This window comes from Canis lupus, chromosome 32 (genome assembly GCF_048164855.1).
Source record: "Canis lupus baileyi chromosome 32, mCanLup2.hap1, whole genome shotgun sequence".
Lineage (NCBI taxonomy): Eukaryota > Metazoa > Chordata > Mammalia > Carnivora > Canidae > Canis > Canis lupus.
The window spans coordinates 23,065,074-23,091,177 of NC_132869.1; the positions used below are offsets into that span (position 1 = coordinate 23,065,074).

Sequence of the window (26,104 nt, forward strand, 5' to 3'; positions counted from 1 at the left end):
AATGATAGGACTTTTGAGACAAGGGGCATTGGGAACAGCCTTATAAGGAGCATCCAGCATGTAATTACAGAGGTTTGTTTGTTTGTAATTATAGAGGCTTAATCAGAATTTGACTAAGCAAAAAGAACTACTTGTAGAACAACAGGCAATTTGTCAGGGAACAAAGCCATTGTGAATGTGTGTGTGTATATGTACTGGTTATCAGTATATGATAAGTTTATGATGTATATTAAACCTATATTTGTAAATATATGAGTATTTTTTACATTTTTGTATAATATTTAAGTGTGTTTATATTAATGGTCACAAATTATTGAATCAAGGTCATATAATATAATTTTCAACATATATTTCTATACTTGATCATATATGTTTTTCCAGGGGTTTTGTGTGTATGTGTGTGAATAATGAAAGTGCAGATCTTTACACGTTATTTTTTTCATGACTTATATTAGTTTGCTAGATCTGATATAACAAAGTACCATAAACCAAGTGAGTTAGGGCAATAGAAACCTTGTCAGTTCTGGAAGCTAGATGGTCTGAGATCAAGGTAGGCTGAGAGGGCAATGCTCCCCTCTGAAATTTCTAGGGGAAAGATCTGTTCAGGCCTCTCTCCTAGCATCTGGTAGATATCCTTGGCTGTGGCAGTGGAGCTGCAGTCTTCAGATGGCATTTTTCTTGTGTAGTACATCTGTTTTCAAAGGTCTCCTTTTTATAGACAGTCATACTGGACTGGGAACCACCCTACTCCAGTATGACCTTATCTAAACTGCAATGACTCTATTTCCAAAGAAGGCTATATTCTGAGATTAGGACCTCAGCATGTGAATTTTGGGGAATATAATTCAATCTGTAACAAAAAAATATTCTGAGCATCAACTTCAAAAGAATATTTCTCATCAAAACAGTATGCTAGACATCATTAAAAAATTTTCTAAAAATTTAATTAGTTTTCACTGCCATCAATCATGCATCAGAGTGTCAGATTAATGACACCCTCAACAGTATTTGGTATTATTTTAATATTATTAAAATGTGATTATCCTGATTTTTACTAATTTTGTAATCTGATGAGGCATAGTTTTAATAAATAGTATCATTTTTTCATGCTTATTTACCATTGTTGCACTCTATTTGTGAGTTACCTAGTCACATTCTTGACCAATTTTGGGGAGGTATTAGGGTCATTTTTTTTTTTTTTTGAGACCTGTAAGAGTTCTTTACATACTGAACATATTAATGTGCTTTTAGCAAATACGTTTCATTTTCTTTTTGTTTTTATATACAAATTACTACATGGGTATAACAAACTTAATAAACTTTACCTCTATCTATAAATGTATCCTCTTATTCCATAGAGTTAATAAATATTCCTTCATATTTTTACTTGTTTTTCTTTACATTTGATTATTTAGTATATCTGCAAAGTTATGGGCTATGTGTGAGATGAGGATGTAAATAAATATTACAGATACTTGAACTTTGTTCTAAGCATAATTTATAGACCAGTATGTCTCTTTGTATTTGATAATAATCCATCCTTCCTTATTTGTTAAATTCTTAAGTACAAGGGTTTGTTACTTGGCTAATTTTGTTGAATTTATCTTTCGATCTATTTTGCCAGGACAATAATGTTCATTAGTATAGATTTTTAATATTCTTACAAGCTTCCCTCATAATTCTCCTTTTAAAAGGTCTTAGATCTTTTGACTTATTAATCCAGTTATACTTGAAGTGTTCTTTATCCTGCAACAACTTGCCATTAGGATTTTAACTATTAAATCTATAAATATGTTATAAAATAATTTTCCCTGGGATGCCTGGGTGGCTCAGCAGTTGAGCATCTGCCTTTGGCTCAGGGCATGATCCTGGAGTTCTGGGATTGAGTCCCATATCGGGCTTCCTGCATGGAGCCTGCTTCTCTCTGCCTGTGTCTCTGCCTCTTTCTTTATCTCTCGCTAATAAATAAATAAAATCTTTATAAAAAATAAAATAAGTAAAATAATTTTCCCTGTACAAGAAGATGAAATAAATTTCATTTGGATTTTTAGATACTTCCATAAAGTGTTGTAGCTTATTTAAAACTGTTCACTCAATGTTCAGCAAAAATGTATTGTTCGTCTGCTATATTTCAGAAATGTAGTAGAACTTAGAAAAAGGAGATTGAAGATAGATAAAATCAAGGAGCTTTTATCTGGACTGCAGATGAAGAAACTGACAAAAGATGAGGATTAACTGGGAGGAATGTAGTGTGCAGGGCTCATGCATGCAAGCCATGAATCCCTGAGAGATTACAGGTTTCCAGGAGAGGGGGTTATGCTTTGAGTGAAAATTTGGATTTTGGAGTCTGATAGATAGCTAGATGAAGAAGGGGAACACTTGTTTTAAGGGAATGGAACTGAAAATTCAAAGGCACCCAGATTTCAAGGAGTACACCACGAAGATGAAATGGCAAGAACTGAATTGTGATCAAAGTGTAGAATGTGAATGAAGACTCATGAGCCTGCAGTAGATATAGATCTGTTTGTTCTCTTGTGGGCACTGGGAAGCATTAATGTATTTTATCCAGGGAAGGGGAGTGGTGTGATTTTACCTGTGTTTAGAAAGGTTTACAGGGGGACAGTATAGCAGGTAGACAAGAAAGGAGTAGGAGTGAACAAAAATATTTGTTGATAATTAATAAAAATATTTATTCAGTTAAGGAATGAATGAAACATTGAATAATGAATGAAAAAGTTGAAATGTATTAGATTTAGCAGCTGAAAAGTTGTTGACTTTAAGATTACCTTTACTCAGTGGAATGGTTGATATAGAATCTAATTATTAATAGTGTCAAAGTAATGCATATTTGAAATCCAATTCATGCCAGTGTTTTTCAAGCTGGTTATTGTGATTTTGTAGAAAATTATTGTTTTTTGTTTAGTTTATAAATTGCATTATATCCTCACTTCTACCTATTTTATTAACCTTAATAGTTTTGCAGGTGATTTGTCTTTTGAGTATAAAATTATAATGCCTGAAAAGAACAGCTTTGGGTCCTGTTTTCTAAAATTTATATTGTTTATTTTTGCTTCATTTGGTCTGCCTTAATCTATTGATCACAATTTCAGGAAATACATTAAAATGTTGGTTGTAAACATTTTTGTTTTGCTTTGAGTAGTAATGGGAATGCCCTAGTATTTCACACTGAAATTTATGTTTCTGGAGGTAACATTTTTTTTAAGATATTAAAATCAAGATTCATTCCAGCTAATTTAAATATGTTTAAAAATTATTTAGGGGGTTTTGAAATTTTATCAAATACTTTTTGGTACCTATTAAAATGTAGGTGCATATTGTCTGACCAATTGGTATCTCAAATTATTCTATGATTTTAAATTATGCTTGTGACAATCTTGATGGATATGATATATTCTTAATTAATGCTGAATTTTCTATGTTGCATACAGTACCTTAAAATTTTTATGACCAAAACAAGATTGTTTTTTATTACTTAAAATTTTATTCTGTTTTCTATTACTCTGTAATTTTGTTCAAAGTCTTAACTCTGAGATACCGTGAAGTATCTAAAATTTGCCAAAAATAGTTACAGTAATTAATCAAGCCATACTTAATGAGTCAAAAAACCAATACATTTCACATTTTTATCAATAAAGGTTGCCATTGAGCCTACAGACCTAGATAAATCTTTATATTGCTTGGGCTCATCCATAAAAATAAAAGGTTTTGAGAATGAACCCCAAGGTCATTTTAACTCTAGCTGTCTGACAACTTGAATTCATAGAGTAGTCCTTCCAGCTTTATACTAATAGGCAAAATGGAATTAATAAGTTTAAAAGCAATACTACTATGTAAGGTAGAAATGGACCATGCCATGAGGACCCTGGCAGATTCAGACCTGGGTTAAAAAAAAAAAATCCATTGTTCATCATTGTTTATCTTGATTCAAGAGCAGTTGAAACTGAGATGTTTACCCTGTGATGTATCTTAAATTGCACTGGAGAACTGCGGACCAGTAACTTGCTTTCTGTTTTGTTCAACTTACCTGAAATATGGGATGTAAAAAGCAACAGATGGAGGATGAGGGGCCCTGGAATTTCCCATTTCTGCCAAGCTTTGTGATCTAAGTCATTTAACTTCTTTCAGGCATCAGATATTTTGTTTTTGTTTTTTGTTTTTTATTTGTAAAGCAGAATATATTTGATTAATCTTTTAGCTCATGAGTTCTATGACAAGCCATAAATAAATAATCCCTTAATAAAACATGCTAAATGTATATAGTCACCTGAGGTTTACTTTGACACGTATCCATCTCAGTTGATTTTTTGAAGAGTGTTTAGAGGCCAATAAGCAAAGTATTCATGACCTTTTTGTAGAGTTGGGTCTAGACTTCAGACTCCAGAGAATTTAGTGTTTGCCCCATGTGCTTACTAAGTGCCAGAGCCCCAGCTGGGTCTTAGGACTTCTGATTCTTCAACTGTGTTCTTTTCTTTATATGACACATTATCTTTCATTAAGCTCTTTAATCACCCTTTGATACTTTTCAAGCATTTCACTATATTTTCCAGCTCTTTAAATTATGAGGACCAACTATCCCCCTTCCCTTGGGGTTCAGCCTTGAAATTCTGTTTATTGATGATTTTTAACAATGAAAATAGTAACACTTTGTGTATATGTTTAAATGATTTCTTAAAGTACTCCATCTAACATTTATTCCTTCTTTTCCTGATTCTCTTTCAGATAGCAGTTCTGTGGATGAAAAGGTTTTAAATCATACTTTTTCTTTTCTCCTGAGGGATCTTGTCTCTTGTACATGTTTGTTTGTGACATATTAGACCTGTTTGGGTTCCTCTGTTTTAGTTGTGAAATGTGCATGTTATCCCAGCTTTCCATTCTTTGGTTGTCCTTTAAGTGTGCCCCCAATATGTTGCATTTATGAAGAGGTTATACTTTGCCAGCTGCGCTTCCTTTAGCTTACTCTTGCCTACGTAGGGGTCGGCTACGGTCAAACTCAGCATCTGTTCTTAAGTCTGGCTAATCATGATCTCCCTGACTGATTCATGATGTTCACTGCACATAGCAAGTTTTAAGGGCAAATAGTATTGGGAATGATATATTTTCCTGGACTGTGCCAGTGCTTTTGTTTAAATGCTGACGGCTAATTTCAAAACCTCCACTCACAAAAACATATAGTAGCTTTGACTTGGAGCTGACCCTGCTTAGCATCTGTCATCCTGGGTGTTACATGTCTAGTGCAGTTGACTTGTGTCCCAAATTCACGTGTATGTAGCTATAGTATGCTAAAAGCCTGTTGTTTTTCTTGTTTTTTTCTTGTTTTTCACTTCAGGCTCGAATAGTAAGTGGCAGTGATTTGGATGCTTCCAAATTCTCTGGACTCCAGACGATTGGTGGGTGAGTACATTCATAATCTTTTTAATTCATTCCATTCATCAATGGTATTTGGCTGTGCTCTCACCATACACATTTTGAATGCAGGATGCTGCATGATATAATTAACTAGGCTTACTGTTGCTTTTTTTTTTTTTTAGAAAAAGTAGCTTTTATAGTTTTTTATAAATGTAATGTATAATTGCATGTGCATGTATATAATTATGCTTACATGTATTTGTATACAAAAAAGTCAAAATCACCTAAATGAATCAGTTAAGATTGTCATTCTGTATACAAATACACATAATTTTTCATAAATGAGTTCACATTAATACAATTAATACTATCTTTTGATCTGCTAATTTGCAGTTGATAAAATGTACATGAATGTTTTTCTATCTTCCTAAGTCACTGAATGTAAACTTCATTACTTTGCTATTTATTGCTATTTAATGGTTAGATGAAAGTATTTAAAATTTAATCACAAAATAATGTATGAATCATATCTTGCCTGTAAAATACTCAAAACGCAAAGGATCTCACTTAATGCCTATAATTACATGTTGGTATGAGTTTGGCATGTATGCTCATAGGCCTTTCTGTGTCACTTGCATACATGTCTATGTTCCCATAGAATAAGTAGTTGTATTGTCTATCTTTACCATAAACTGGGCCATTCTACATACAAATAAATAAGCACTAATTTAGTAATGACATTGTAGTAAGTATTATCACAGTTATTTCTTATATAATGACTGATCCGATCCTTAAAATGGCCCTCTGATGTAAGTACTAACTTGACCTTCATTTTACAAATTAAGGAAATGTTATATGAAACAGTTTTAAAAAAACCTTTCCCTTCATACAGCTAGTAAGTGGCAAAATCAGTATCCAAACTCAGCTAGTCTGGTTCTAGAATCTGTGACCTTTCTCAATAGGCTATCCTGCCTCTGCAACTTGTGTTTTTTTTTTTGTTTTTTTTTTTTTGTTTTTTTTTTTCTCTTTGCCATTTAGCAACATGCCCTAGAAAACTTTCCACTTCATTTTTTCTAAGTGAAGTAAATATTTTAAACATTTATAGAAAATTTATTTATCTTCTGTTAATGGATTTTCAAGAATATTTCTAGGTACCAGTATTACAAATGGTACTATAGCAAACATAATAGATTTTTAAAGTGAAATTGTCAACCAGAGCTTATGCACAGTATAGACATACACAAAGATAGATAAGTTTTCTAAGTGTTGACATTTGAACACTTGTATACAATATAAATAGAAGCAACATTTAGATAATGTATTAGGTATTATTTAGACAAAGAAATAGTTTTACAGTTATGTTTTATAATACTCTCACTATTTGAAAATCTTGTGTTAAATACATCCACATGTTACTTTAAATTAAACATATAAATTTTCAAATTTTAAGTATGGGCCTCCTGGAAAATAAAATACACCATTTTTGGTTTGATATTTTTCAAATAAAAGCTTGATTTTTGTCAAATAACTCATATCTTCATTACTTTTATATCTGTAAACTCTTCAATGTTCTTAAAATACGTGAAGAACTACTCACATCCCTACTATAATGTGAACTTAGAAAATAATTAGATTGGATTCCAATTTTATTATGAAAATATGTGTGTCATGATCTTGGATTTATCTCAGTTTATAATCTGAGAGTTCCTGCAACTCCTCCCCATGGCATCCAATACTTAATAACAACTTGTTTTCCTATTCAAAGCAGCATAGTTAATCTACAACCATGTATTAAGTGCAAGCTGTGTAAAATGGTTAGATAGATTATCCTTGCATTTTGAACAAATCCCTTCCATTTCACTTTTCCAGAAACTTCTTTTCAAAGAGACTTTTGCATTATGATGGTATGGGAAAGGGGTGATAATTTTCAATCAAGAGAATATGCCATTATCTGAATGCTTATTTCCTCTTGAAGAAACAGAAGGGTACATTTAAATATAGCCTTCAGTTACAACCTCTTTAGCAAGATTTACTTATTTTACTTTTCTGTAAATATTTTACATTTCCAATAACATTTTACTTTTTCTATAAGTATTTTAAAACATATTGTTATAGAATGAAACATTACTATAAATCTAAATATTTTAACTTCTCTTGTCCTGGAAAACAGATTGGAGCAGATTTTCAGAATGGAGTCACCACTTCATGACAGTTCTCCATCCCTGACTTCTCTATCTTCAACATTTCTAGCTAGTTTAGAGCCAAACCATATCAATCCTTCCCTCCCCCTTCTTAAGTGTCAATGAAGGAATAATCTATACACACTGAGACCAGATAATATAGTTAACAGTGCTCCTGTGATTTCTACTCCTCTCTCTGTAGAGTCTCTTGTAAGTGTTGCTAGAAAACACATAGCAAACTTATTTTTCTCATCTCTCAAAAAAATTCAGGCAGACTCTGAAAAGAAAATGGGAGAGAGAAAAGATCAGAACAAAGGAAGGGAGAAAGCTAGAAAAAATATATACTTCAGTGATAGTATTTAACATTTTATTTCTCCCAGTTGTTTTACAAGAATTTGGTCACTATTTTCATATTTGTAAGCTAAGAGTCCTACCAGAAGCACACACCAAGATATTAGAAGTATAAGAGCTTTTTCAGAGGAGATATCTCTGAGATAAATGGAGAGAGAGCACAAGTAGATGAGAGAAGCCTTAGGACCATGACATGGGTCTGACATCTGTAGGAGGAGAGAGATAAGGAAGGAGAACTAGGCATTAAAAGCCTTACACTGACCAATGAGGCTACAAGGAAGTGCCAGACCAATGGGAAACCCTTGGCTTACTGTTAGAAGAGTCCCACATTGTGCAAATGTGACCATCTGTATTACTTCTGCCATGCTGAGTTATTGGTTTGGGTCATCTTGATGAGTGTGGCATTGGGGTGAATACTGCAGTGGATTCTGTGAAAATGTGGTGGTTGAAGATTGTCATCCAACTATACCTTTCGCAGAAAGGTTTAATTTAAAGATTTTTTATTTCTTCATGAGAGACACAGAGAGAGGCAGAGACATAGATAGAGGGAAAAACAGGCTCCCTGTGAGGACCCTGATGTGGGAATCAATCCAGGTTCCCGGGATTACGCCCTGAGCAGAAGGCAGATGCTCAACCACTGCACACCCAGGTGTCCCCCTCAGAGGGGTTTTAAATGACACATGCCCATAGCTACCTAACTTCTGATAAGTGAATTTGGTGAAACTACTTTAATAAATGATAGTGAATGAAGTCATGCCAGTACTTTCTACAAATATGAATCACTTTTTAAAATCAGAATGACCTTCCCTTGGTTCGATTGCATATAACTTAAGTTCCCCCTTGACTAAACATCTAGTTAGTTCCTTTGGTTGCATGATGAGAAGCATTTCGAGGCTTTTGTATATTCTTTCTAGTCTTAAGGTGTACTAGCTTTGTCTGCACTAGAATTCAGGGAAGTCCACAAAACAGTGGTGAGAATAAGGAGAAAGATAGTTTGGGAGAGGAGATTCTTATTTTCTCTAGTTCTCTAAATTCTCTACATGATAGCTCTCCTGGAAATAAGTTCCTTAAGCTTATGTGAAGGAAGGTTTATTCTCTGTCATGGTTCTGAATGAGGCTGCCACTGCTTTCTTAATCCCAGGAATCTGGTGGTGACTTGGCAACCACTACCAGGATTATTGAACCTTGGCAGGAAATAGGTGCTATTGAGAGAGGTGAGAAAAAGAGATTGTTGAGCAGGACACTGAGAGACAGCCAAATAGAAAAAGAGAAGCTTCCATTTTGACCTAACTCTTAAATAGGTACAATTACAGAAAAAAGAAGAAAAAAAGTGTATGTGTATGTGTGTGTATATGTATATGTGTGTATACATGTACATATATAAAAATTTTTGCTGAAATTTTCAAGGAAGTTCAATTATTGACATAAATGAATAATGTGGTGAATATGAGCAAGCAGTTGTCAGCTAGAGTTTTAAATAATTCCTTTGCTTTTAAATTTACCTTGATTAAAATAGTGATTTTTTTTGTTGTTACTGTTATAAAACCTGACATGAGTTAGGTTGCACGATATGTGGATATAGGTGGTTTAATATACTTCTGATATTTGTCAGGCTTCTAACATTGCTTTTGTACTTCTCTCTAAAGTTGAAAAGGTTGTATACTATCCGGATGCCCTATTTTCCACTCCCGGCCTTGACATTCATATTTGGCCAATGCCTAAAATCATTTAAGTTGGTAGCTAAGGTTGTTCTTACTCTTCAGAAGCTCTTAACTCCTCTTTTCTCATTCTCCTTCTCTTGGGTAGCTGAGAATTTTTTGCTTAATTTTTCCTACCTAGCCTATAAATGAAATTCTCTCTTATCCCCTCATTTAACTTCCTTACTTTTAAGGAAAGCCCCAGGAATTCTCTTACCTAGACGATGGCTGTTTCCACTTCTACAATCCCTTCCTTGGGTCAGTGGTTCGTGCTACACAAATACACCTGTATGCTCTGAACCAAGTGTGCCAAGTATTAAGAAAATGACAGACCCCATGTAAGTGTGTTTCAGTAACAATGGGAGGCTACTCTTTGAAGAGAAATGGAAGCCTTTGTCTTTTACTTTTCAGTTAGCTGTTTTTTTGTAAGAGTTCCTTTCCTTTCAGTGGATTTTGTATAGAAGGAGTTCTTATAGATTTAAGTAAAAATGAATTTGGATTAGAACTTATTAATTATTATAAGAGCTAGCAGATGCGGACAGCTCTGCATTCCTAATTCATTATTGGATAGCAATTCAAATCACCATTCCCATAATTTTTCAACTTATTTTTACTTATATTGCCATTAATCTAGTTTTAATCCTCAATCCCTTTTACCTAGGTGAATGCAAACTGATCTTCCTTCATTAATTCTTCCACATTAAGTTCAATCTATACACTGTCAAAGATTAATCTCCTCAAAGCACAGTCATTTCTACTTAAATGTGTTTAATGGTTCCTCAGTTCTGCAGTATAAAGTATGGATCTTTCTGTATGGCTTTGAATATATTGATTTCTATTTCTCTATATAATAAGGAATTATTATCTCCCCTTTCTGTTCACATTTGTGTCATTCTTATGGTACATATGAGTTTAAATTGCATAAATTAACAAAATTTTAATCTTCCAACTTGATTTTAAACTCTTTAAAGGCTTAGGGTTGGTCTTTTTCACTTAGATTTTCTTCCACAAAGTATATAATAGTGCCTTGCCCATATGAGGACCTCACTTCTAAATTAATCTTGTCTTGGATTTGGCAGTCTCTTAGATGAGTTACTTTCTTAAAAGATTATTTCTTTTCTTTTTATTTTTTTTAAAGATTATTTCTTAAAAGATTCAGATCTGCTACATTTTAGGAAAAATGATAATCCTGAAGCTATCATGGATTCATGGTAAGTCCTACATGAGAAGTACGGAGAGTACTAAAAACAGCTGGTCCTACCCCTCCCCCCAAACTCTGTGTTACTAAATCCCTACAGAAAAAAGAAAAACACAAAAACAAAAACAAAACAAGGGACTTTTCTCAAACTAGATTTAACCCCAGTTAATCAGAAAGCTACTTTGCTTTTCATCTTGAATCCCCGTTTCTCTATTTGGGAGAAGCTTGTGAAGGTTGGGTTGAACGAATCCATAAAAATACTACTCTAATTATGCTTAGATATAAAATTTGCCCCTTTATTCTCCCATCTGAAAACCTTAGCACTTTAGAACACCCTAGATATAAAATCACACTGGATTAAAGATTTCCTTTAATAAGTTCCATTACTCCAAGAAGGAGACCATTTGTAATTAATAATTGAATGACCCTTTTTACCTTGCTCTTTATAAAAGTAATAAAGTGAGTTGTCTTGCTTAATCCATTAAAGGTTGAATGAAACCTGGCATCTCTTAGCTAATGTCAGATGCAGTCATGCTCCAGGGAGTTAAATGAGCCAGAAAAGAATCTCACGCAAAGCTAGGGGAAGTCTCAACCCTACCATGGACTCTTGATATTACCAGGCCCACTAGGCCCCAGCATTCTGCCTGCAGTCATCCTACTGGGCAGACACATTATATCCTTTATACCAAGGTTTGGCCTAAACAAAGAACCTCTTAATTGGGAAAGCTGACAACAATAAGGCAACCAACTTTCTAAAACCCATGTATTAAGAGCTGGTTACTAAGCTTCCATTAGCTTCCTTGCCCTCTTCTCCCCTTAACTACCTGGCCAAAAAAAAAAGCTTATCTAATTTTGGCTTACTACAGGCAATCAGTTCTCTAGTTCAGGGTCAGCTAAATGCTTCCCAAGGCTCTCTTAGAAATTACCCAGGAACAACTTAGTATCTTTTTTATTTAGAAAATCATGGAGTGATTAGAGTATATCATGACACTAGTCACAAAGGCCTGCTGTAAGCCTGAACTCCTTCAATGTGTGGACCCTACAAGACCACAGCCATGACCCTGTGGGAACCATGGAAAACACATTTTGGCATGGGATCTATGGAAGTAAGATTGAAGTTACTGCCATCTAAGTCAGCTTTATAAACTTCATAGTGTTTGTGGAGTGGATTATAAACCATTTTCTATAGGCATATTGTTTTCCTACACAGACATGGCAAAGTACTTACAGTACTCAATCAAAGGATTAAGAAAATGAAGCTATTAAGCTCAGGCAAGTAATAGCTTACAGTTGACAAAGTTAGAGATTGACACATTATCATCATCTCATATTCAGGCCTGAGTTTGTAGACTAAAAACACAGAAAGAACCTGTAAGTATTACCCACAGTCAATCCAGGGATATTCTAGAAGATCCCCAGTTCCAATCCCCAATGATAGTGTTGAACAGTCTGTCCACCTTTATACATCTACAAGAAACCTGATTTATACCATTATAGAAGCCTTATTCTGTGCTTAGATGGCTGGCCATAGAAAATCCATTTTTATTTTTGTTACTTAATACTTAAGGATTAAAAAATATATTCAGTAACATCCTGGAATGCAGTCAAGGGCAACTCCAAATTTTACTCATTGTATAAAGGCCTCTCTTTTATTCTTAGAGATAGATTTGTGTTTTAGATTCAGAGAATGTATACAACCCCTCTTCTGTATCAACCCAAGATACGAATAATGTTTTCATTTCAGGTAAGGAAACCACAGCCACTATCAACTCTGAAAATTTTCCTTTAGCTATTTCCTTGCACTGGAGCTTTCCATAATTGTGCACTGCATTTGTTGGCTCCTCAGAAAAGGCTGGCTTTTCCATGACTAGCAGTTGAAAAATACACCTAACACCTGCCTTTCTTTAGTTTCTAAGATCACTAACTCTACTTCATAGTACCTGAGACATACTTTAAAGGAATCCCAAATCATACATTTTCCAAAGATTAGTATTTGTTAATGTCACCTTAGTTTTAGTGATAGAGGTTGTGTCCTATATCCAGCCCCCGAGGCCACATGTTTTCTCAGTTGGAAAAGTAAGGCAACCAACATAAGTTTAAGCGTGGTACTACTTCTACCTTCTCACCTTTGTGACCCTTACTCAAGTTTTTTTTTCACCATTCTGGGATCTATCTCAAAAAGAAAACATCTCTCAAGCTAGTGCTTGTAATAATATCTCTGTATTCTGAACATCATGGGAGGACCCATCTATTTAATCAAGCAGCTGCTGAGGACAATCTGATCTCAGAAAAATAAATTTCCTAGTTATGAAATTTGAGAACATATTTGTTAAGGGGGGAAAAAGGCTTTGTAGAAGTACATTTTTCTAAAGCCTTCTCTGTGTTCAATTTGCTTATTGAACATTTGCATGTTACTTATTTCCTGTTCTTTCAAACAGATCTTTAATTATGATGTCTAAGTCTCTGTCTTGGCTTAAATTTATTAATCAGTGTATCTTTAGGGATATACCATACAGAACCAAGTTTAATCCTCTAATGCTTTCCAGATAGTTTGTCTTTGAGGAGTAGCAAATTAAAATCACTGATAGATCCTTTACAAAGAGAATATTCAAGTAGTCAGTCTTAAAATAGTGCCAGGTCAGTAACTATGGGAAATATTTGTTACACTGAGCAGAATAATCACTTGTGTTAGAAAGGTTAGATTACTTATGTACTCACCAGTTTTAGTAAAAAAAAAAAAAAAAATGCTGTAAATAATCCTGTTAGATAAAGATGGCAATTTTATAATGAATATCATCATTCCTAAGCCTGCTAATTCTTTCCACAATGTAATTAATATGGCTATTGAGTATATTGAACATACATAAAACACCTTAAGAAAAGAGGAGCACTGACTGTATTGCTTTTCCAAGGAAAGCATATTTTGAGTGTGTTTTTAAGTATTTTATAAATGAATACCATATTCCATAAAGATAGATGTTTCCTATCATAGGCAGACTATATAGTACAATAGAACAATAATCACTGCCAGCAAAATTGGTATTTTTCCATAACCTTATAATTACTGAAAATAACAGGTTTTAGAGGTGCCTGAGGGGCTCAGTTAGTTAAGCATCCAATTCTTGATTTCTGCTCAGGACATGATCTCAGGGTGGTGAGATCAAGCCATGTGTGGGGCTCCAGCTGGGTGTGGAGCCTGCCTAAGATTTTCTCTCCCCCTTCCACTGCCCTTCAGGTTTGTTTAATCTGCAGTTCTTTATTAAATACAAAATAGCCTGCTGCCAGAACCATGCCACAATTCTCCGTTATTGACTTTTAGACTTCCTTAGCATTTAGAAACAGTGTAGGGTATAGAGTAAAAAGAAACATTTCAATATCATTTTAAAAATGGGATACGTTCTCATTTCCCAAATTTCCCATCAAATTCATAATTATTATAAATACATAATAACTAATACCTTTTGAAATGTTATATAACAGGCCCACATCTAAGTATTATTTGTGCATTACCTCCTTTAATCCTCATCACGATGTTTTGAGGTAAATGTCATTCCATTTTTCAGGTAACGTAAGTGAGGTGTTTTTTTTTTTTGATATAAAATCTTAATATGATTAGAGAAATCCCAACATTATTCATTATATAAGTAACAGCACTACTGTAGGATACAGTACACTAAAGGAAAAGAAACAATGTGAACTTGGAATAAATTATTTCATGTAAGCTAACTCCTTCAAAATGAAGGTGGAAGCAGAATGGGGGGTAGTGGAGAGGACAGAGGGAACCAAACAGGAGGAAGAATGGGGGGTGGGGAGGGATGTCAGATAGGATGTAAAAAATTATTCCTAGCATAAAAAATACAGAACTAGGATGCAGATCTGGGGACTGCTGTTTCAACTATTTTCCAGTACTAAGAGGCTCGAGACCGCTCTGGAGAGAGAAGAATGGCAGGTCTACTTTAGGACCAACTTCCTAAACCATTATTGTTTCCAGGTTAATTTAGAAAGCATATATTTTACCTTAGAATCTGTGACTTGGTTATTTGCCTTTTGCTTTAAAACGTTAGGGGTAAAATAATGAAAAAACTACAAAATCATACAATAACTAATGTAATAACAGAAAAATATATAGTGGCATTAAATATGGCCAAACAGTGGCATTAAATATGGCCAAACAGTGACTGTCAGAGCTGAGATGTGAACTGGGTCTACTTGACTTCAGAGCTTGCTGCTTCACTGTTAGATCAAATTAATAAATTTGCAAATAAATTATACTTATTTCTGCTTTAGTTTTTTTTTAAATTAAATATTCTATTTTCAACTAAATGTCTCATTATGTATTGGTCTCATAAGATTTCTAAGTAGACATATCAATTAAATATTGTAGATCTATTTCTACCTAGATCCCAGAAAGGCATTTGCTAAGGATTTTCAGAATAACCCCTCAACAATGACCCAGATGAATTAATAATGAATTGAATGATTAGACCCAAAGTATGATAATTAATGAATAATTTCGTATCCAGGTAGGCTCTTATGGAATGCTTCAGGAATCACCTGCAGACAGACTACTTTCAATTGAGATGGAAATATGAAGGATTTGATTATACACTTTGGAGGTAATATAAAACTAGTGTTTTAGATGATGTAATTAATATCCAAAAGATCTTAACATAATACAACAATCTGAATATAACAAGAAGTATAAATAGTGTACCAGTCAGGTTATGCTAGGTTAAAATATAGTAACATTTACCAAATCTCTGCATATTAATCAAATAAAGGTTTGTCACTCCTGCTACAATCTTAATGCATATAAATACACAGGAGAAGGATGCACTTTCCTCTTCATGGTCTCTTGGGGTACCAGACTGGCAGAGGTTTGTTTCAATACATGCTTTCATGAGTGTGCTGCAGAGGAACTAGAATATGGCAAGCGGGGCTCAAATTCTAAAAACTTAACTTATAGATGTGATCTACCTCCCTTCTGCCTATATTGCAGTGGACAAAGCAAATAACAGGGCAGTAACTAGGTTTGAAGGGAAGATTGAAGTGCAATTCCACCATTTCTGGAATGCTTTCTGTCTGAGAGCAGAAAAGAACTGGAATGTTCTTTTAGTCTGTAGAAGAAAGGAAAATATGTAACGTCAACACATGAAAAGATTTAAATATCCATTGTGTCTGGTGACGGATCAAGTAAGATTGTGTTCATAGTGCAGTGGTCTGGCAAGGAAAACAGCCTTAGAGTGCACAAAGTGCCACATCCAGAGTAGAGGCAAGATCTGCTGTTTATAGAGCCTGCTACTTCTCAGGACCTCTCTACTTGATTCAGGACACAACAGAGGAACAGATGCAGACAAAAGAGAAAGCTTGCAGATCAAACAAGCAGACTGAAAAGAGATCTTAAATCATACCATAGGAGAAACCACCAGAGAATCAGGGATGCCACATCTGGAGGAGAGAAGGTTCATGTGAGAGCGTGTTAGAGGTCTTCAAATATTGAGGAGTGTAGGTGTGGAAAAGGGATTAAATTGTCTTGAGCTTCCCACAGGGCAAAATATAGCAGACAGACTTCTGCTCAGTATGAGGAGAAATTTCCAAAGTGAGAGCTGCCTTTGTGAAAACTAAGTTCCTCATTTCTAGAGCTATTTAAATAGCTTCTGTGATTACTTGTTAGAAACGTTGTAAAGGGAAATTTAAATATCAGATGCCTGATTTTTTAAAGCTTCTTCCAATCTCAAGATTCTATTATATCTTATACTAATATTATATCCCAACATGATCCCTGTATCAGATGAATGTTGCTATGTAACAAATCACCCCTAAAACTCAGTGGCTTAAAACAATGAATCCCTGGATTTTCTCTGCATTCACTTAAACAAGTGTGGTCAGCTGGATAGGGGCTGCCTCTCATATGTCTGTGAGTATCTGGCTATTGTCTGGGCAATAGAAGGGATTGGACTATCTGCTACTCATTGTCCTGCTGACAAGACCAAGTTTGTTTATATGAGTGGCAAGATTCTAGGGAAACAAGTGGAAGAACACAAGGCCACTTGAAGCCAAAGCTGGAACTGACAACCATCCATTTATCTACATTTTATTGTCCAAAGCAAGTGACAAATCCATATTCAAGGAACATGGACATGGACCCTGACTCTTCAAGGGAAGAGTGAAGAACCAAGGCCATGTTTTTTATGATCAACTGTAAGCATATGTACCTATAATTAAATGTTTTTCAAAATTACTTATTTCTCATAATTTGAAGAATATAGAATGTTAGTTCATATATTTACCTCCACTTATGACATCCTCTGTATGTGGAATGATAGAAAAATAGCAATTGCTGTGAAAGCATCAGAATCTCATTTTGGGCATTTACCCAATTATCTCATCTACAGTACAGGGGTGAATTACTTTCTCTCAGATAAAGTGCTCCAAAAATTTAAGAAAGGAAGATATTCCTGATTTGGAGTTTTCAAGGCAGATTTTATGGAGAAGATAACATTGAATTCAAATTTGAAGTTAAATTGTTATAGGTGCATATGGAAAAGAAAAGGCAGAGCAGTATAAAAATTTGAATAGTTTCACAGGCAAGAAAATACATTGGAGAATAATGTGTCAGAGTATATCAAGGAGTGCAATAGAAGGTATAGTGGGACAAGTTGAAACTTTGAATTTCTGACTAAAGGTATTAAACATACTAATCTTTTGAATGTTGTATCTATAATTTTGAATACCTGCATCTTGTGAAAATGAATCAGGTGTTCTGGAAACATAGTGCCTGAAAAATAACAATTAGATAATGACAACAAGAAAAGAAGCTGTGAATTTCTATTCAAAAGATAGTATACTTTTCATTAATTAGAGCAGAGTTATCTGCCAAAAGTATAAAAAACTTAATTTTTAGATAGACATTAGTCTCCATAAGCAAGTGCACTCAGGCATAGCAGACATCTCTTTTGCTCTGAGTACTTCTACATAACTCTGTCAACCATAATAAACATCACTGTAACTCTAGCTCATTATATTGGTGTTCAGGCTCTAAGGTTGCAGGTAGGAAAGGCCAAAGCATGAGATTGGTAGAAGCCATCACTAGACAGATGACACCATCTGCCAGATAAGGTTTACTTATAAATATCCCTTCAGGAAACTGTACTCCAAGTGATTGTTCCAGACTCAGAGTGGCAACTACAGAAACTCAGCTTTTTGAAGATTTCCCAAGTTTAATAAGAAGGTGCATCTATTTTTTATCAAGTCTGGGAAGTACCAAAGCTCTAGAGTGAATGAAACCATGGGTTGGCATACCACAGAGTACCCTGAGTCTGAGCTGAGACTCAGATTTGTCCAATGTGATGAGATCTGTAAAAACTCTTCCCAGTGTATATATTTGTCTCCAGTTTATGCAGAATCTGAAGAGAGTACGTGGACAGTATCACAGTTGGGGTTTAGATTAAGACCTATTTTGTGAAAGACTGGGTTAGCAGTCATGAAATTGATGGACCACAGAATTCAGGAAGAACATGGAGTTTCTGTGAGAAGTCTTATGACAGGGAGAAGAGAACCTGACATGACAATTCAGACTCAGTAAGATCTTGAACATCCGGGGAAAGGAATTCTGGCGTGTGTGTGTGTGTGTGTGTGTGTGTGTGTGTGTGTGTATTTGTATCATGTCGTATAAGTAACTTTTAAGGAGAAACAAACTATGATATTGAGCTGTTTCTTTGGGAAGCAGTTCTGAAATCCCTCCTTGCCAATTGGGTGCAAACAACTCAAAGGGTACCAATTAGATACAAATCACTAAGTAAGGGCAGATAACATCTTCACTTCTTCCACTTGGTTATTGGGACCTAATGAAGGGAATATTCTAGATAATCTCTGAAAAAACGACTTTCCTCTTCCTTGGGATATTATTTCATTAGCATAATTTATCCTTTTTAAGTAAAACACCAGTGTGAGAGAATCAGGAGCCAGGGGAGGCATTTAAATAGCAAGTTAAAAATAAATATATTTTTGTACAATGTTACATATAAGTGGAAGTTATATATGATATATACCAGAAACCAGACAATTGAAAGCCTTTTGGAGTATTGACAGAAGGAAAGCATAGGGGACTACTTTATCAGTATAATTGATGTCTTTAGCTTTAGGCATCTTCAACTTGGAGAAAATATAGAATGGATGGTCAAACAGAAATGCTGGGTGGACCACTAGAAGTGAGGGGCTAGACCTTGGATGACAGTTTAACACTGGCCCAGATTTTTGAGATTTAACTCCATGCAAGTGCTAGCTAGATAGAAATGGCACAGGAAGGGAGACTATAGAAACCTAGGTTAAATGTTAAGAAAAAAAGGATGTTGATAAGCCCTCATAACAAAGCATACACCTTCTTTCTTCCCTATATCAAGTAGCACAAACTTAAGGTAACTGCTTGTGTCTTAAAAACTGTGGCAAGCTATTGATCGATCACTCTAGTATATCCTTAAATTATTAACACTTGTGTTCCAAGACTAACTTAAAGATCTGGAGTCATTCATTCTCTTTTTTGCTTTAGAAATGGAATTCTTGAGCTTTGAATCTGGCGTATGATTCTGATGTCTAAAATTAAATCCTAGCTAAATAGCTATTCAGCAGTATAACCACATGCAAGTTGCCAAATTTCTATAAAACCATTTTTCACCAGTATCAGGGAAAAAGTCCAATTTCTGCCTCATTCTGTTGTATTAAATGAATCAACATAGACATTTCACACAATGTATAGTTCAGTGTTTGTTACAAGCTGGTCACTAATTATTCCCTGTTTTCAAACGTGTTTTCATATTTATATCTCTGATAGTTTTTTAATAGTTTAGATTTTAAAGACCAAGCTATATTTCCACGAGAATTTAAGTGCTCACATCAGTGAAAACCCTTTGTAATGTGAAAAATACCCAGATCGGCACATTCAAATGGGACTAGGGTGCATCTGTCTAAGATAAGCTAAGAAAAGCCAATGTGGGTAACAGGACAACCCCACAACTAAAAGAACTCAGCTGGTCCACACTCAATGGCTTGTTATAAATAGCTCTTTGGTTTATATTTAATCTCTGTGTCATTCTATAAATTGAATAATAAACAAGAGTAAATAATCTGGCCAATTTGGGCACAGGATGGAAATCTAGGCTAGCATTAGTCATAAAGCCATAATTTGCTACCTGGCACATGTGCCTGGTTGAATGGTGGTACAAGGCTTTCTGAGGTCAATGGTTTTGTCAAGGGAAACTGCAACTGGGAGATTTAATTATTTATGAATATTTCAGTGAACTGGGAGAATTAATAACACTACCACAGTTTCTCTTACAGTGGTACTAAACATCTCAATATTTTTAGAAATTCAGAGTTTTCTTTGTTTTGGTATTTTTATGTTTTGTTTTATATTTGATACAGTAGGCTTTTTGTAAATTAGCAAGCAAATTGCTTTTTCTAAGCAACTCCATGTCCCTGCCATAGATGGATTTGTGATTTTGCTAAAGCACAGATTTTATGTTGTTGGTCATCTAAAATTCTCATTTCCATTCTGCTTTGCCCTCTAGTTATTAGGAAATTACATATGATAGAATCATTTTGTATAAGTAAATCTCTATGTGTGAGTGTGTATATGAGAGAGAATGGAAGTATCTACTGCTCGAGAGGTTTTGTTTTGTTTTGTTTTGTTTTCTCATTTAGCAGATTACAACCTATAATTCTAAAAGGGCTAAGGTGATCTCAGACAAGTGGCTTGAATATAATCCTTGTTAATTTCATTAGGAAGATAAAGACACATCCATTTTTCTGTTGGTTCATTCTGGGCCTCATCCCCTCTAGTGGCATAATTTAGGGACCCAACACCCTTGATTTATGCCATTATGTAATAATGGGTGAACTAACCAAAAGACATTTAGAGAGATCACCTGGGCCAGCCTTTGTGATCAGAGAGAGATATTTGAACTGTTGTGTCTCCATGCTAATAGATAGCCTAGCAAGAATATTTCAAGACCTCTCTCCCTTTAAAACATTCTGATATTTTACCACCTTCACTATCTGATTAAGGGTCTTTTTTGTCAAAACCAGAGTCCTTTTAAATCAGTTTTCTCATGTCCTTTAAACTTTTTATTTTATTTTTAAAATATTTTATTTGAGGTAGACTGAGAGAGCAGGGGGAAGAAGCAGGGGGAGAAGGAGAAGCAGACTCCCCACTGAGCAGGGATCCTGATGCAAGACTCAGTCCCTAACTCCAGGATCATGACCTGAACTGAAGGCAGACACCCCTCCTCTGACCTTTTAGACCACTTCCAGAATACTGATATTTTCTGGGTTATTAGTGAGCAAGTTCTCTTGGGAGTCTCTGGACTCAAGAATCTTTCATCATGCCTTTCCATTGCATCTAAAGCAAAGCAGTTAATATTCTGTTTAACATGTTTTTTAGTTTCCACTTGATTTATCAGCTCTCTAATCTTGTATAGAGCTGTGTTTTAAAAATTCTCAGTTTAAAATAATCCCTAAATAATCCTTTTTCAAATCCTACCAGCTAAAGTATAAAGAGAAAATCTAGAGAAAACATATGTTGAACAATCCAAATCATTGAGTTTAGTTTTAACTTTCCAAACAATGTTCCCTAATCAGGTGAGAGACGAGACCTTTTGATAAAGTAAAATTATGCCATATTTTGGGATTTTCTTGTTTTTCTCTGTCTCCCTATATAAATATATATTATGATATATAATAAAATAACAGCCCTGCAAATATCTCCACATCTTAATCCCTAAAATCTGTGAATATATTACTTCATTTGGGCAAAAGGAATACAGTGGTTGTGATTAAATCAGGATCTTGAAGTGGGGAGATTATTCTGAGTTATCTATAATTATGTAATTATAAGAGTTTTTATAAGAGAAGCAGGAGGGTTAGAGAAAGAGATGCGACAATGGACAGGAAACAAAGGTCTGAGTGATGCAGTGATAGGACCAGAAACCAAGGAATGCAGGTAGCTTCAGCCCCAGAGGCTGGAAAAGGCAAGGAAATGGATTTTCCCCTAAAGTCACCAGTAGGAACATAGCCTGCTGAAACCTTTATTTTATGACTTCTTACCAGAATGTTAAGATAATAAACTTGTGTTACTTTAAGCCACTAAATTCGTGGTACTTCGTTATAGCAGCCAATAGGAAACTAACTCTCTCTCTCTCTCTGTATGTGTATGTGTATATATATATATGTGTATGTGTGTGTGTGTGTGTGTGTGTGTGTGTATATATATATATGTGTGTGTGTGTGTGTGTGTGTATATATATATATATATATATATATATATAAAATAAACTAATGGGTCTAAATCACCTTTAAACCTTGCTACCAGAGCACTTTGCATCTTCTGGAACACTTACTGGTCTTTTCCGTTGGTCATTTACTCTGTGGCCTTGAACTATGCCTCAATTTCCTTATCTGTAAGGTGGTCATTAAGAATTGAGACAATGAGATAAAAAATAGCAATATCTGGCGCATAGTGCTTATTGCAGTTTAGTTTTTAACACTCTTCCAGAAATATTCTTTTTTTTTTTTTAAGATTTTATTTATTTATTCATGAGAGACAGAGAGAGGCAGAGACACAGACAGAGGGAGAAGCAGGCTCCATGCAGGGAGCCTGACATGGGACTCCATCCCGGATCTCCCGGATCAGGCCCTGGGCTGAAGGTGGCGCTAAACCGCTGAGCCACCTGGGCTGCCCCTTCCAGAAATATTCTAAATACATGCATGTAATTATTGTTATACATTTAAGTGCAAATAGTTTTTAAATATTACACTAGACACGATCACATTCTTGTTGAAAACCCTAAATAGGGAAGCATCTGTATTTTTAACTTCTAGCTTTCATATGTCCTATAACAAAAGTCTATCACTGCCCCTATTAACATTAGATGGAGAGAATTTTTTTCAGTCATTTTGTTCTTGGACAGCTCAGGCTGTGGCTTGCTTTCTGTGCTTGTTCATTTTTGAGGTAGTTTATGAATTCTATAACCCCAACATGTCTGTTAAATAGAAGCGTGAGTGCCAAAACATGAAGAACTTCAGGAAGTAGAGTTCTAGGATTAAACTGAAAATGAAAGAGAAAATTATACAAAATATTGAAATATTATATGAAATAAAATGGCAAGCCAAATACTTGAAGGATGTGGATAAGTCTTGCAACACATAGCAGTGCGTATGCAATCAACATTGATTGAGAATCAATAAAAATGATTAGTGAAATGGAAAAATATTAAAAGATGTGGCTGGAATGTTTATGTCAATTTGGTCACCCATTAACCGAATGTTAATTTAGAAGAAGTTGAAGCATAGTAGAGTCCTGCTGACGAAACAGATGTTGGCCATAGGTTGGATAGGCTAATGGCCCATCCACAGAGGCACAACATCAAAATGAAAGATGATAAGGAAGCTGTTGCAGGTAACTTAGCTATTGAAGTAGAACTTGTCAGAGATCATCCAAGGAGGTGGGCATTTGCTTAAAACTTTTAAACATAGATGAAAACTGTCTCTTTTAAAAAGCCTGAGAAAATGTTTAGAAGACTATGTCTGGTTAAACAGCTTTTTCACCCTGCTTATTTTTAAATTCCAGTCTAGTTAGCATGCAGTGTTATATTAGTTTCAAATGTACAACATAATGATTCTGCAGTTGTGTACATTGCTCAGTGATCATCAAGGTAAGTGGATTCTTAACCTCCTTCATCTATTTCACCCATCCCCATCCACCTCCCTTTGGCAACCACCAGTTTGTTCTGTAGTTAAGAGTCTTGTGTGTTTTTGTTTTTGTTTTGGGGTGGGGTTTTTTTTTTTTTTTTGGTCTTTTTTCTTTGTATGTTTTGCTTCTTAAATTCCACATTTGAGTGAAACTATATGGTATTTATCTTTCTCTGACTGAACTTATTGCACTTAGCATTAAATAGTTTTAATGAATTAATTCTCAAGCCGTTTTGGTGAAAATACATGTCATGAGCATAAGCTTAAATTTCTCTTAGTCATTTTTCATTTATATTACTGGAATTACAAATAACTTTTCAGAACCCAACTTCTTCCTAAGTATGGGATTTTCTCTGTGTAGAAAAGCTATTGATTTTTTAGCATTTTGCCTATTACTGGCCATCTTACCGAGCTCTCTTGTCAATTTTGATAGTTGCTCAATTGACTACTTCTCTTTCCAGAGTCATTCTCTGTAAATAATGGCATCCCATTCCACTTAGTATTAAAGTGCAATATGCTGAACGTGACTGTAAGCCCCAGGGTGCCTCCTCATTCTGTCTGCTGCCCCTCTTTTCTTCTGTCACTCCACTGCCCACCATTCTGGCCTGTTTTATTTCCTTGAATGTGATGATTCTATTTCCAAGGGTTGGGGCTTTAAGCTTGCTGTTCTCATTACCTTAAGTGCTCTCTGACATTTCCTATACCTCTCTTCACCACCTCCTGTCCATATCTTAGATCTCTGCTTCTGGTACCATTCTTCCAAAAAGCATTCCCCTGCCCTATAGTTTATATTAGGTCACCCTGTTCTCTCTCATAGTGGCAGTGCTTTTCCTTCAAGGAATATTTCACAGTTTATGAATCTCTATCTTTTATGTGATGTGTTTGATGTCTATCTCCTCTCCCACAAGGTTGTAAGCCTCATATCAGCAAGGAAGGTTTTTTGTTTTGTTTTGTGTTTTGCCAGTCACTATACTCCTACACCAGGCAGGGTACATGTTATATGTTAGAAGCTCTATAGATACTGTTTAAAAATTGGATGCTATCAAAATGGGTTCCTGTTTCAGATAAGGCCTTGCTCTCACCTATCTGTTTAGAAAGAAAGAAGAAAAGCTTGTCACTAACATAATATGCATGTCTGATAGTGACTTAATAGATTTATACTTGAGAAGCAGTTGTATTTGAGAAGTATACAACATGTTAATGGAGAGTTTTTCTAACGATAGAATTCTCAGACATAAAGCTATGGGTGCTAAAAGAAGAAAAATAGGAAAAACAAAATCATTTAGCTCATAGCCACACACACAAGTGACTGTTCCAAGTTCACATTTGGCAAAAGGTAAGATCTCCTGATATATAAACAGTAGAGAGGGAGTAGAAATATATGAAAGAATATGATCTATATACTTTGGGGTATTAAAAATGCTGTTGACATCATATGTGGTACTGAGAGATTGTTTTTAGAATAAATACATGGGTAAGGGTTTTTTAAATTGCCTTTTACCTTACAATGTCATATTTTTCTGAGAAAGAGCCATTTTATTTGAAGTTACAGAATTTTATGTGTTCTAACATACATCCTGTACATTAAGTTCTTTGGACTTTAGAGGTGATACTTGGAAGTCTCAGTACTCTGCTAGAGGGATCTCTGCAAACAGTACTCCACAGGTGAGCCTTTTTTGCTAGGCATTTTTTTTTTCTTTTTGACAACAAGACACTTCAGGAATCCCCCTTCTTTCCCTTCTTTCACAGATATCTAATGAGTAAACAAGCCTAAGGATCTAAGCCACTATTTTAATCAGGGTCTGAGAAGGAAGCAGACAATATTGCAAAACAGGATAGTTGAAGAGATTTGTTTATAGAAGAGACTGCTTAGAAAGTGTGGATAGAGGAATACCACAAGGATGAGCATATACATTATATATGATAGTACAAACCCATTTGAAGTGTACAACTCAAAGAATTCTGTCAAATGGACACATACTTGTGTAACCAATTCAAAAATGTAGAATATCTCCATCATTGCAAAACATTATCTCCTGTCCTGTTATAATTGATCCCTAACCCTAAGCTGTGGGCAATCACTGAGCAACTTTTACTATGGATGAATTGTACCTGATATATATATATATATATATATATATATATATATATATATAGAGAGAGAGAGAGAGAGAGAGAGAGAGAGAGAGAGAGAGAGAGAGAGAGAGAAGTCAAAGTACTCTAGCTTCTTTGGACTCTAGCTTCTTTGGCTCGTGATAATGTTGTTGACTCTATCAGCAGTTATTTCTTTTTATTGCTGAGTAGTATTTTTTTAAGCTATTCTAGGTCCTTTGAATTTCCATTTCTACAAATCCTACTTAAAAATGTCTGCTGGAATTAAGCAGCATTTAAATCCTACTTAAAATGTCTGCTTCTTAAGATATTGAATCTCTTGATCAGTTGCTGGTTGGTTGTCAGCTTAAAAATAATGGGGGATCCCTGGGTGGCTCAGTGGTTTAGCACCTACCTTCAGCCCAGGGCATGATCCCAGGGTCCCAGGATCGAGCCCCATGTTGGGCTCCCTGCAT

The 26,104-nt window shown here is 35.0% G+C and overlaps 1 protein-coding gene and 1 long non-coding RNA gene across 2 annotated transcripts in view; one reads left to right on the top strand and one right to left on the bottom strand.

Moving 5' to 3' along the window:
• Positions 1 to 26,104, top strand: part of UNC13C (unc-13 homolog C) — a 548,174-nt gene that overhangs the window by 114,551 nt on the left and 407,519 nt on the right. Inside the window, exons 2-3 of the mRNA XM_072808724.1 lie at positions 4,741 to 4,763; positions 5,348 to 5,412. Coding sequence (XP_072664825.1) covers positions 4,741 to 4,763; positions 5,348 to 5,412 — 88 coding nt within the window. The remainder of the gene's footprint in view (positions 1 to 4,740; positions 4,764 to 5,347; positions 5,413 to 26,104) is intronic.
• The window catches only part of LOC140622937 (uncharacterized), an 81,066-nt gene that overhangs the window by 11,217 nt on the left and 43,745 nt on the right, over positions 1 to 26,104 (bottom strand). The gene's annotated exons all lie outside the window — the stretch shown is intronic.